This window comes from Leuresthes tenuis, unplaced genomic scaffold (assembly GCF_036924035.1).
Source record: "Leuresthes tenuis unplaced genomic scaffold, fLeuTen1.0.hap1 SCAF_11, whole genome shotgun sequence".
Taxonomy (NCBI): domain Eukaryota; kingdom Metazoa; phylum Chordata; class Actinopteri; order Atheriniformes; family Atherinopsidae; genus Leuresthes; species Leuresthes tenuis.
Genome location: NW_027325365.1, coordinates 28,513,773 through 28,525,105, shown reverse-complemented (window position 1 = coordinate 28,525,105; position 11,333 = coordinate 28,513,773). Strand labels below are relative to the sequence as shown.

The window sequence follows — 11,333 nt, the reverse complement described above, 5'->3', positions numbered from 1 at the left end:
TTATTTACATGCAAATGTTACCAAATGGAACTTAATGTGCTAAGAAAACCTTCACGAAGTGTAAAGTAAAGTCCAGACATGATCAGTCGCTTGCAGATGGAGGAATATGGATGCTGTTTATGTTTATGCATTTAGCATATGCTTTTATCCAAAGTGACTTACAGATAGGCAGGTCTTGCCTAAGAACCCCTACTGGAGACCATACCTGCAGAGGATTTGAACCCAGATCTCCCACACAAAAGGTGGCAATCATACCACTACACTATCCAGTCCACTGTAAATGCAATGTAAAGGTCCAGGTCTCACACCAGTGACACTAACACTGACACTGAATGGCAGATTGTGTTTTCTGGAAACACTGCATGACAGGTTCCAAATTCTTTTTCTGAAATCATTTTCCATGATATCTTCAGGACATTTTCTGCCATCTAATGTTATCATGAAGGGAATCACAACCCAGACCAACAAGTGGGTGTTCAAGAATCTGCATTTACACATACAACATATGCAGATGTTCAGATATTCACATCACACATTAGCATCAGGAAATAAATAGTCAAAACTCACTGCTGGAGACATTAAAAACATTCATCTTAAGCTACAAGAGCAGAGTCATGGATAATTGCAAGATTTGAAGCAGTGGTTTCCATCTTTATTGGCTTTGGCATCTCAGCACCAGCTTTGACAGATATAACAGTAAAATGTTCACAACAAACATTCAGAATGAACCATCGAATGACATTTGTTAGACTAAGGGATCAAACAAGTAAATTTCATGGTATACTATGACTTGACTCTTTTCCCCCCACCACTGTGGATATGTAAATGGAAAAGCCTTTTTATACAGCTATGAGCTAAGTGACACATTTTTATTAAATTATAGAAAACTTGACACCACAGTGGAACCTTTTTAAATTGAACACAATTTAAAAGAGAGGCACTCCAGAAGGGAATACTTCAATGGGGCCCATGTCCTACTTTACATTTCCGAAGAAAGTGATCTGGGTGTGTAATAAAATGTAATGGGTTCTTCAGAATTCCTGTTCTGAGTTCCATAAAGACAGCCTTGGTAACATCATTGTAAAATCTTCCAGACAGATCTTATTGACGCCAATAATGACACAACTAACTCAGCTGTCACCTTAGCAGATAAAAGGATTAATGAACAGGTTTGTAGGTCAAAGCTGCGATGCCTTTCATGGTATGGTGATCTTTTTACGCAAACAGTTTTAAAGATCAGAAATATGTGAAACATCCGCTTCCTGAATAATTAGAGTATAAGAAACACGCCTGTAAGGACACCACTGTGTTGGGGATGAGTTAGCCCATGTTCTGGCGGTTTCCATAACCTCTGCGGTGATCATCTTTCCAGTCATCCCAGTTTCTGGCTTTCTGCAGAGACTCCTCCTCATCATTTTCAACCTTTTTCTCTCTTTCTTCTTCCTCCCTGTCCGTTGCATCAGTGTCCTCCTCCACAACAACCCTCTTAGGTATACCCTGCTCTGGCAGAACTTCACGTTTTGTGTGTTGCTCGTACCAGTCGTCCACCGTCATGGTGGGAAGGCTGGGGTAACCAGCCCCAAACACTTGAGCCTGTGGACAAAACAAAAGTATTATATGACACATGGTAACAGAACAAGTTAAGGAAAAGAGAACGTAGACATAACATAAGTGAATCAACTCTCATGTCTATGCAATTTGTTGCCTGTCAAATTTACTTATATAAAGCTATCTAATGGCTCATGTCATGACAGAAAGTAAGGTCACAGCTGACTGATCAAAATTAATTTGATGATGTAGACCAAAGTTGATTAAATTAGACTGCATTTAATTGGCCTTGAGCTTGTTAACTTTCTCTGTAAAGTACCCTGAGAATACTTGTGAATTGACACTAAATACACAGAAAATTCCACCAATCCTTGTAGTCTGTATCACTTAAGCTCATCGTTTCTTATTAATGTAGACAGGATCATTGATTAGAAGCTCACTGAGCAAAACAAACATTTCAAGTTTTCCAGAAAGGCACACCAGCCTGAGTCTGAGTCACTCAGTGGGTCTACATGATGAGATTAACTCGATTATAGCTATAGTTGGGTTATGCTCCTTATCTGAGCAATGGTAATTATCCTTGGATATATGGCGGTGAATGTATCGAATCCCTGCACAAAGCATACCATACTCCAGTATGATGGGTAGCGCTGTACCCATTTCAACTATCACTAATAGAGCCACTTCTGGTTCACGTCTTCACCACCACCAACAACAAAACTAAGGCATTCGAGAAAGATGGCGAACAAAGGGCAAGATGAAGGTATGTCCCTCTACATTTGTGATGAGCTGGTTATGGCACAAACGCGGTGCACAACGGCGCATTCTCCATCGCGTTGTTTATTTCTTTCCGACAGCGGCGACAACAACAGTAATATCGTATCCTTCGACTTCCGTGTGACGATTGCGGGAAAAAAATCTTGAGCATGCGCAGAACGGTTAGCCATTAATCCGATTTGATGGCACGCATGTAACCGCACTGAGTGGAGTTACATAGCACAGTATAAAATTGTATAATATTTTTTTTTATTATTAAAAAAATAATAATAATATTTTGGATTAATGACTAAACTACAATAAGATTCACAACTACAAAAAGTTATTCAGTTCATGTAGACACCTTAATCTGGCAAAAATATGGACCGGATTGGGTTACTCGCGATTGAATCATGTAACCTCTGAATGAGAGAAAGAGATTTTGCTGCCTGGGCAATCTTTTAAAATGTGCTTTAGATACTTTATCTAAAGCAACCTTACCATATTGTTACACAAAGTTGATCTCAGACAGATGAGACTATTTATTTTAGAGATAACAACACAGAATATTATTATATAAGGTTCATAATAAAATAAAAGTTCAATCTCTCCCTCTTGTCCTCATGAATCACACTCAGAGAGACTAGATGAAAATAATCAAGCATCACTATGAAAATTGCGACTGCAAGGACAGAATCAGAATCACTTTTCTCTCATCAAGGATGGTCCAGTGTATCCAGTGCTAAATGAGATTATAAAGGAATCAGTGGAGTGGGGCTGCCACGATTAGTCGACTAGTCACGATTATGTAAATTAAAATCGTAGACGACTAATTTAATAATAAATGCATTTTTTTTCTTCCAAACTTTGTTTTTCTCTCAAAACTGTTGCAGCACCTTCCACTGCTGCGTCTGGCTTTCTGTCTTCTATCTTGACACACATGCGCAGTAGTGGTAACCGGGGTCAGCCGTGATGTCACAGAAAGTTAAACCAGACCGGCTCTGGTATCATGGCTACCCAGCAACGGAGCTCAAAAGTGTGGGAGCATTTTAAGAAAACTAAAGACAAATGTGTGCAATGCAATATCTGCAAGGCAGAACTTGCCTTCCACGGCAGCACAACGACGATGCACAAGCACCTGAAAAGGAAGCATATTGTTGTGGCTGATTGTGAAGAAGGACCGTCATCTTGGTAAGCTAACTGACTAGTTAGCTGCTAAAATTAGGGTAAACAGAGAGTTAACTTGTTACTTACTCATATAGCTGTAAATGTTAACATTAGCGATGATGATTTGATTATTTAGCCTTAGCGCACACATTTCTAGTTTTCTGTAATGTTATAACAGTGACGTGTTTGAATAGGAATGCTAATGTTTTCTAATGCTACATTTCAGTGCTAAAAAAGTATTTCATCTTCAATGAACGGCTTTGTTACAAAGCTAGCTACATGCACACCTCAGCAAGCAAATGTCCTGACTGAGTCCATACTGAACATGGTGGTGTTATATTTGAGTCAGTGAGACCAAAACTTTTTGTGAATAATTCCTTAGTTTCAGGTGCCGACCTCATTTGATTTAAATGCAGCTATGTTTGATGCCAGAGACAAATGAAGGAAAGAAAAACCTAAAAAAATAAAAATAAAAACAGAGTTAAATAATTGTTTGTTGCAACAATATTTCATGAATGAACTATGATATTAACTGTCTTTTTTTTAGTTGGCATATACTTTAAACACTCCAAGCTGAAAGATAATGATGGTTATATAAGAGCAGCTGCATCCTGGTGCGATAAGCTGTATGTTCTACATTCAATTTACATACGATCCGATTAGTTAACTAATCGAAAAAAAAATTAATTAAATAAAATTTTAAATCGGTGATTTGTTGACTATTAAAATAATCGTTTGTGGCAGCCCTACAGTGCTTCTTTCCTTAGTATTTGGAGAATTTGAACAGTACGTCTATGTAGCGAACTCAAGTGTGAAATTTAATACAAACTTAAGATTTTAAATGACTGCAATATTCTTTTGTGGAAATACCAGATGGGGGATCTCTACATCAAAGAAGAGCAATTTACAACAACCCTTGCCCACGAAAGCATTTTGGGGGAGTTTTCTCAGCGCCTCCTTCCACAGACCTGTACCATAAATTTAGGTAAATGCATTAATAGCTTAGTGCTAACAAAGCTGAAGAAACAACAGATCCTTTCAGGAGAGTATTGGGGGAAAACCAGAACAGGACCCCTCCGACCATATATGGTTCAAAGTAAACAATGGTGACAGTTTGCCCTGACTCTGACTCAAGCCAGAGACAGCCGCTGCATGGACCTCTCAAAAGGATCTCACCTAGAATCACTTTTTAGCTGAATCTTGAAACTGTATTAAATGTGCTTTGTATCTTTGTACAAGTTCTTTCATGTTCTCAGTGATATCACAAGCTGCATTTTAATACCTTTTTCATGATCGTACATGGAATGATACGGAAGATATTATTATTATGGAAAATTACTAATCAGCTTATGGAGCCACATTGCGCCCGAGTGGTTCATAGTACTGAATAGTCAAACCCACAACTAAGTCAACAACTTGCATATGACATGTGACATTTATATGAAATAATGCAACTATTAACCAATGCTTCAGCTGTTTCTTATTGTATTCTGTGTTTAAAACTGGAAAATAACATTGGTTGGTTCGTTATTCATTCTTCATAACTACAGATATCCATCTGAATTTTGAGACTCATAACCATCATGTTATGTTATGTTACTTTTTTTAAAGACCATAATGAATACAATTTAAGACCGATTTCACAACCATACAGGCAAAAACGTACAAAAGGCATGAAGAAAACTCATAGGCCCGGAATTACTTGCAAAGTATTGGATTAAAAAAAAAAAACCACAGCTCTTTCACATACAAAATGCTTAACCTAACTAAAAACACCAGAAGTCTCTCTATTGTGAACTAATATTTGTTCTACTGTTAACTTTTGAATTGCAACACTTCTATTTAAACAAAGTGATGAAGAAGAAGTGGATTGTGAAGGGCCATATTAAAGGAGACATGAAAATACAGTAATTACAGTGACATTAGGTGATGTGATTTTACATTGATGAGAAACCCTAACGTGATGATGTTAGTACACAATTTCATGCGTGTGTCAATGCATGCAACTTTAGACTGCTCTCGTTTCCTGAGCGGAATCCAGAGGAAAATACACTGTTAACGGGACGTCGCTTATATGCAACAGCAGCTTGTCGCCATGACAGAGAATATCTGTAGTCAAATCTAAGTTTACGTGTGTTGGTGACGGCGCACACGGACGAGAGACACCTGCCTGGTGCTACTTGATCCCCCCCAGCTTCATCAAAACACCGCAACGAAGCAATAACAGAAAAAAAAGATGTAGTACGCCAACACACTAACGAGTTGTGCTCGATAAATTCTGACCGGGTTGCACAGGTACTTTAGTTCCGTTTTGTTGTTATGTTATAGCGTCTTAAAAAAATTAAAATAAAAAAATAAAATCTAAATAATTAAAAAGCAAAACTGAAGTGTATGCAATTGTTTTAAATAAAAGTAACGTTAATACATTTTTAAAACCTTTCAAAATCATATTTAAGACATTTTATGAAATTTTATCATTTTAGACATTTTAAGACTTTTTAATACCCTGCGGATACCCTGTATTGAAATGAAAATTTCAATTAGCCATTTAAATATTTTATATACACATTTCTGATTATGACAGTTTCACTCATAGACATAGAAAAGTTCTATGTGGTACACTGAGTAGAAACTGGCTCCTGCCTTCTATGGTACAGGCTCACCTGTACAGCATCCCTGGTGAGGATGAACGGCTTCATGGGGTGCCTGCCTTGCTGAGTTGGCTGCTTGGCAGCACCCTGCTTCAGCACATCCATGTTTCTGAGTATCTCCACCTCCTGGTCAATGCTCTCTATTTCCTCCAGACATACAGTGATCCATCTCCGGACATTCAGAAGGTAAAAATCTCTGCTGACTTCATCATCGGCCTGTCCGCTTTCCACAACTCTCCGCACATCTGATAACCTAGCCTCAATCTCCTTCTTCTGCCGATATCGCTCAATCTTAGATTGCCTCTTGGCTCCCATGGCAATCAGGTCTGATGGATTTACAGAGACAGACTGAAACAAAAAGTATAAATAATCAGTATCAGTTTATGTTTGAAATGACTCATTTATCTTGAAGTCACATTGCTCTATGTGTTTCCTCTACATGAGCTTCATACAAATACATTTGTGATGAAAAGAAAAAAAGAAAAAAAAAAGAAGAAAAAAATCTACATCATAACATTTTCTGAACCTTTGTGAAGTTTTTGAGGTTTGACTTGTTTTAGATGGTGAAAATGGGCTCTTTCGTCCTTGCTCTCTATTGACCCCCCATAGGAAAACCTCCCTGCTTCTCCAAACAAAGAGTGCTCTGACCACTGCCTACTGCAAGAAAGGTACTAACCGCTCTGAAATCCCACACACAAAAATCTGAACTATCCTTTTTTCTTCAGATGATGCTGCATTCACTGTACATCAGAAGTGGGAAGCTGAAACTCTTTAATGTTGCTTTTTGCTTGGTTGTTAATAACAAATCTTGAAATTAGTTAACTAATCAAACATAATAGCCAATAATTATCTACCAGTATTTTTTTCATGTTTTATATCCTGGCAAAGAAATTTGACTTAAAAAAGAAAAAAACTAAAGAAAAAAAATTCACAAACCTATAAATTTAGATTTTCCAGGTGTTATTGAATGCACCATCAGTAGAGCAGTATCACCCTTTATAAAAAAATAGCATTGGTGAAATATCATCCATATATGCAACAGTTTTTAACATTAGTTGCTATAAACTGAAACAGAACACAGAGGAATGGAATGACAGTGAAGTCCAGAGCTTACGGAGCCGATATGTGACGGAGGAATTATGACATGAGTTCTAAGTGAGGTTATTAATCAACCGGCAAGAGAGACCAACAGCTGCGAGCTGTCCACGGTCCAACTGCAGATGAGGGAAATTAAAGTATTTGACAATAAAACTGGCAGCCAGGTATTTTTCTGTTAGTTTGGTGTGTGGTCTGAGCTCTCCGGCTATTTACTGTATGCTTTCTGACTGTGACAAAATGCTCCAACGGTTATTAAGTACTGCAGATCTGAAAAGAGGAGGAGTGGGACAGAGTGGAGTCCAGAGGGTTACTGTACACTCTAAAACAAGTTAAGTTGAATAGGGGCGTAGATTGATGAAAGAAAACAGAAGCTGCTGTACGGTCACTGAAATAATATCATTCCTTTTGTGTTCTCAACAGCAGCATGCATCTTAAACCAAACGTGGTGATGATGTACAGTGCGCGTGAATTTCAGAATACATTCCATTCACATGGACACTGGACACAGGCTTTTGTGAGTTTACCTCAACCATGGCATCCAACTTTATACACAACCACTTCCACTGCAGTGCCAAACAAGAAGTACTGCTTAATATAAAAATAAATAAAATAAAAAAAATAAATAAATGTAGAGTTAGAAGCTTTTAACAAAACAACATGACAACATATCTAATGAGACTTGTTAGTCTTCCACAGCAAGCAAATTAATGTGTGAAAGAGATAAATCCACTTGAGGAGAACTTTTCTAATCTCGAAGCCAAATGTAAAGTTGATTTTACAAGTGGAAATCTGGTAAAATAATTCTGACAAAGCTGTAAAGCATTCTCACTATTGTTTTCCTGTTTTTCTTTATTGAGAGAATGCTGTAAAGCAAAACAAGAGCTCACATTTACAGAATTTCCACTATGAGTCTTAAAGCGAGAGCAACCTTTCAAATTATCTCACTCACTCCAATGGAGAGTTTGGTATGACACCAGAGGTTGGTTCAACTGTGTTCATCTCGCTGCTGTTTAAAAATCTTTCACGCTATTGGAATAAAAACTACATTGCTGCGTTCTTCTAACCCTTCTGGTTCTTACGATCTTCAAATTATTTTCCTCACTCTTACAGTTTTCTCACAGGTGGTCATAATATCCCTTCAGCCATTTCTGCTGCTGGTTCTACTGGTTGTCAGCTCGTTAAGCTGCTTACAGTATTTCCTATCACTGTGATGACATCACTCTTCCACTCCCCTCTTACATATTACACTGCAGCCATTTGATCTATTACTCTCTTGACTTTTGACCTTCTTTATAGAATATTGTGCTAATTAAGAATTCAGCAAATGCTTTTCTAGTAAAATTCCACTTTTCTTTTGCTACTTCGGCATCTTCAGGTGTCTTCATTATTCCATTTCTTTGCAGCCCATTGTCTCTTTTCTCTAGTTTTCTGCCCTCATCCAGCTCCTTTCAAAAATACCTTTCAGGTCTTTTGAAACCTCAGTAAATGACTTTCTACTAAATTTTCACATTTTTCAGCATCGTTTCTCTTCTTTGAGTTTTTTCACTTTTTATTTTGCATTTTTCTTTTCTGTTCAGCGCCTTTCAAAAATACCTTTCACAGCAGTACCTTCCAACTGCCAGTCCTTTTTGCATTTTTCTTCTTTTCTGTGTTTCTCTGCCTTCATCTAGCTCCAAGTCCTTTTGAAACGTAAGCAAATGACTTTCTACTAAATTTTCTGCATTTTCTTCTCTCTTAATTTTTTCACTTAGTTTTACATAATTCTCTTTTCTGCAGTTTTCTGCCTTCATCCAGCTCCTTTCTTTCTTTCTTGTGATTGGTAGTTTATGTGAACAGCTGGATACTCTTTGCTCTATGATGAGTATTTTCTTTTGGTGCCCTGACTGGTGCCTACACTCACTGACCAGCCACAACACTGAATCTACTGAAAGGTAAAGTCAGTAACACTGTTCATCTTCTTCCAATGCAATGTTCTGCTAGAAAAAACAGCATCCAAGCATTCAGGAGAACACTTGTCATATATCTAAATAGTTTTTGCAAACCTGTCCCCCCACCCCCACAGCACCAGAAAAGGTTTGCTTTTCTAGTGCTGCTAAGCCACCTACCTTCGCTTTGGGATATCCATTGTCAGATGCTTCCTCATGAACTGTGCTTTCATTCGTGTCGTTTGGCGGCAGTTCAAACTGTGAAATGTTGTAGTCATGACATCTTCTTAAGAAATCCACAAAATAAGCCCGGGCTTTCTGGACTATCTCCAGTCGTTTGTCTCGGCTGGTCTGTTTCATGTGAAGCGCTCCCAACAGAGCGGGCAGCAGCAGGTATCGTAGGTCTGCTGTAGCGATCTCCTCCAGCTCCTCGTTGCGGCTGAACAGGTCGAGTTGAGCAACCATTCTGGACGCTTCTTCCAACATGTCAACACCGCGTTTAACCCTGGACTGAACACTGTTGGAGCCAAGAGGCTCGGTTGTACTGTCCACGTCCTCAAATATATTCCAGCCACGGTCTAGTATGTCAGATAATTTGAAAATTTCCGACTCTAAATTTAATGGCTGTCTTGCACCATTGCAGTTGTCACTTTCCGCCATCTTGTAATGTTTTCCTGGTCCTTTTCTCCTCCTCTTTTCAGATGTATTACGCGTTGTTTACTGACACCACCACAGACTTTTCAGACGGGATGACCCTGTCGCTAAGCTCGGGTTAAAAGAACAAGCTCCTTGTAGAATCGTGTCAAATTCTCTTGACGGAATTCTCTCATCTTCTTCTTCTTCGTCTTCTTCTTCTGCTTCTTCTTTGTTTTTTAATGGCAGTTGGCATCCTTGGTGTTGCATATGCCGCCATCTACTGGACTAAATTAATTTTTTTTTATCTATTTCTTCTTTTCTGTATTATTTTAATTATTCCAGTAGTTACCAGGAATCCTATTGTTATTATCCTCCCTTCTTTAGACGTAGCAGATTCTACTATATTTTTCAAATTATATTGTGTTATTCCTGCCCTCTGCAGCCCTATCTTCATTATTTCTCTCTCCCTTCCATATCTGGGACATGCTATCATCACATGTTCCACTGTCTCCCTCTCCCCACAGCTACACTGCCAAGTTGGATGTTTCCCCATTATCTTAAGTGTATTATTCAATTTACAATGTCCTATTCTTATTCTGCTAATAATGACTTGTTCTGTTCTGTCCATAACACCCTGCCTCTCCTGCTACACTTCATTTATATAAATGTCTTCCTTTTTCCTGATTCTTCCAATATTCAATTCAATTCAATTCAATTTTATTTATATAGTACCAGATTACAACAATTGTCATCTCAAGGCACTTAAGTAATATAGTCCAATTCAAGCCAATTGGAATTCAATTAATTGTAATCATAATCCAATTAATTCATATAGAGCCAATTCAAAAATTAATATCCTAGCTAAGGAAACCAACAAATTGCACCGAAACTTGTCTTCAGTCCAATCTCCCGTCCTGAGCGTGCCTGTGGCGACTGTGGAAAGGAACGACTCCATTTTAACAGGAAGAAACCTCTGGCAGAACCAGACTCAGGAAGGGTGGCCATCCGCCTCGACCAGCTGGGGTTTCAGAAGACAGAAAAGAGGGAAAAGAGGGGGGAAAAACACCATAACGCCATTCAAAGGATATCTGTTGGAACAGGGAAACACAAGTTAATAACCACAATAATGTCACATGTACATAATATCAATTGAGAAATTAAACGGGGGGAAAAAGAGAGCAAAGTGAGGAAAGGTGTGACAGATGAGGTCCCCCAGCAGTCTAAGCCTACAGCAGCTTAACTATGGGATGTTTCAGTATTACCTGAGCCATCCCTAACTATAAGCTATAAGAAAGTTTTAAGCCTAATCTTAAAAGTGGAAAGGCTGTCTGCTTCCCGAACATTTATTGGCAGCTTATTCCACAAGAGAGGGGCCTGATAACTGAAGGCTCTACCTCCCATTCTACTTTTAGAAACTCTGGGAACAACAAGTAAACCTGCAGTTTGGGAGCGAAGTGCTCTGTTAGGAAAATATGAGGAAAACAATGAGATCTTTAGGATATGATGGAGCTCGGTCATTAAGAGCTTCATATGTGAGAAGAAGAATCTTAAA

General features: G+C 38.4%; 1 protein-coding gene across 1 annotated transcript; it reads right to left on the bottom strand.

Annotated features, from left to right (window-relative positions):
• Positions 1-630: 630 nt before the first annotated feature.
• On the bottom strand, positions 631-10,004 carry igbp1 (immunoglobulin (CD79A) binding protein 1). Its single transcript, XM_072396269.1, has 3 exons — positions 9,326-10,004; positions 6,135-6,470; positions 631-1,593 (listed from the first exon to the last, which is right to left on the bottom strand). The coding sequence occupies exons 1-3, from the start codon at positions 9,803-9,805 to the stop codon at positions 1,321-1,323; spliced, it is 1,089 nt and encodes a 362-aa protein (XP_072252370.1). The 5' UTR covers positions 9,806-10,004; the 3' UTR covers positions 631-1,320.
• Positions 10,005-11,333: the final 1,329 nt, after the last annotated feature.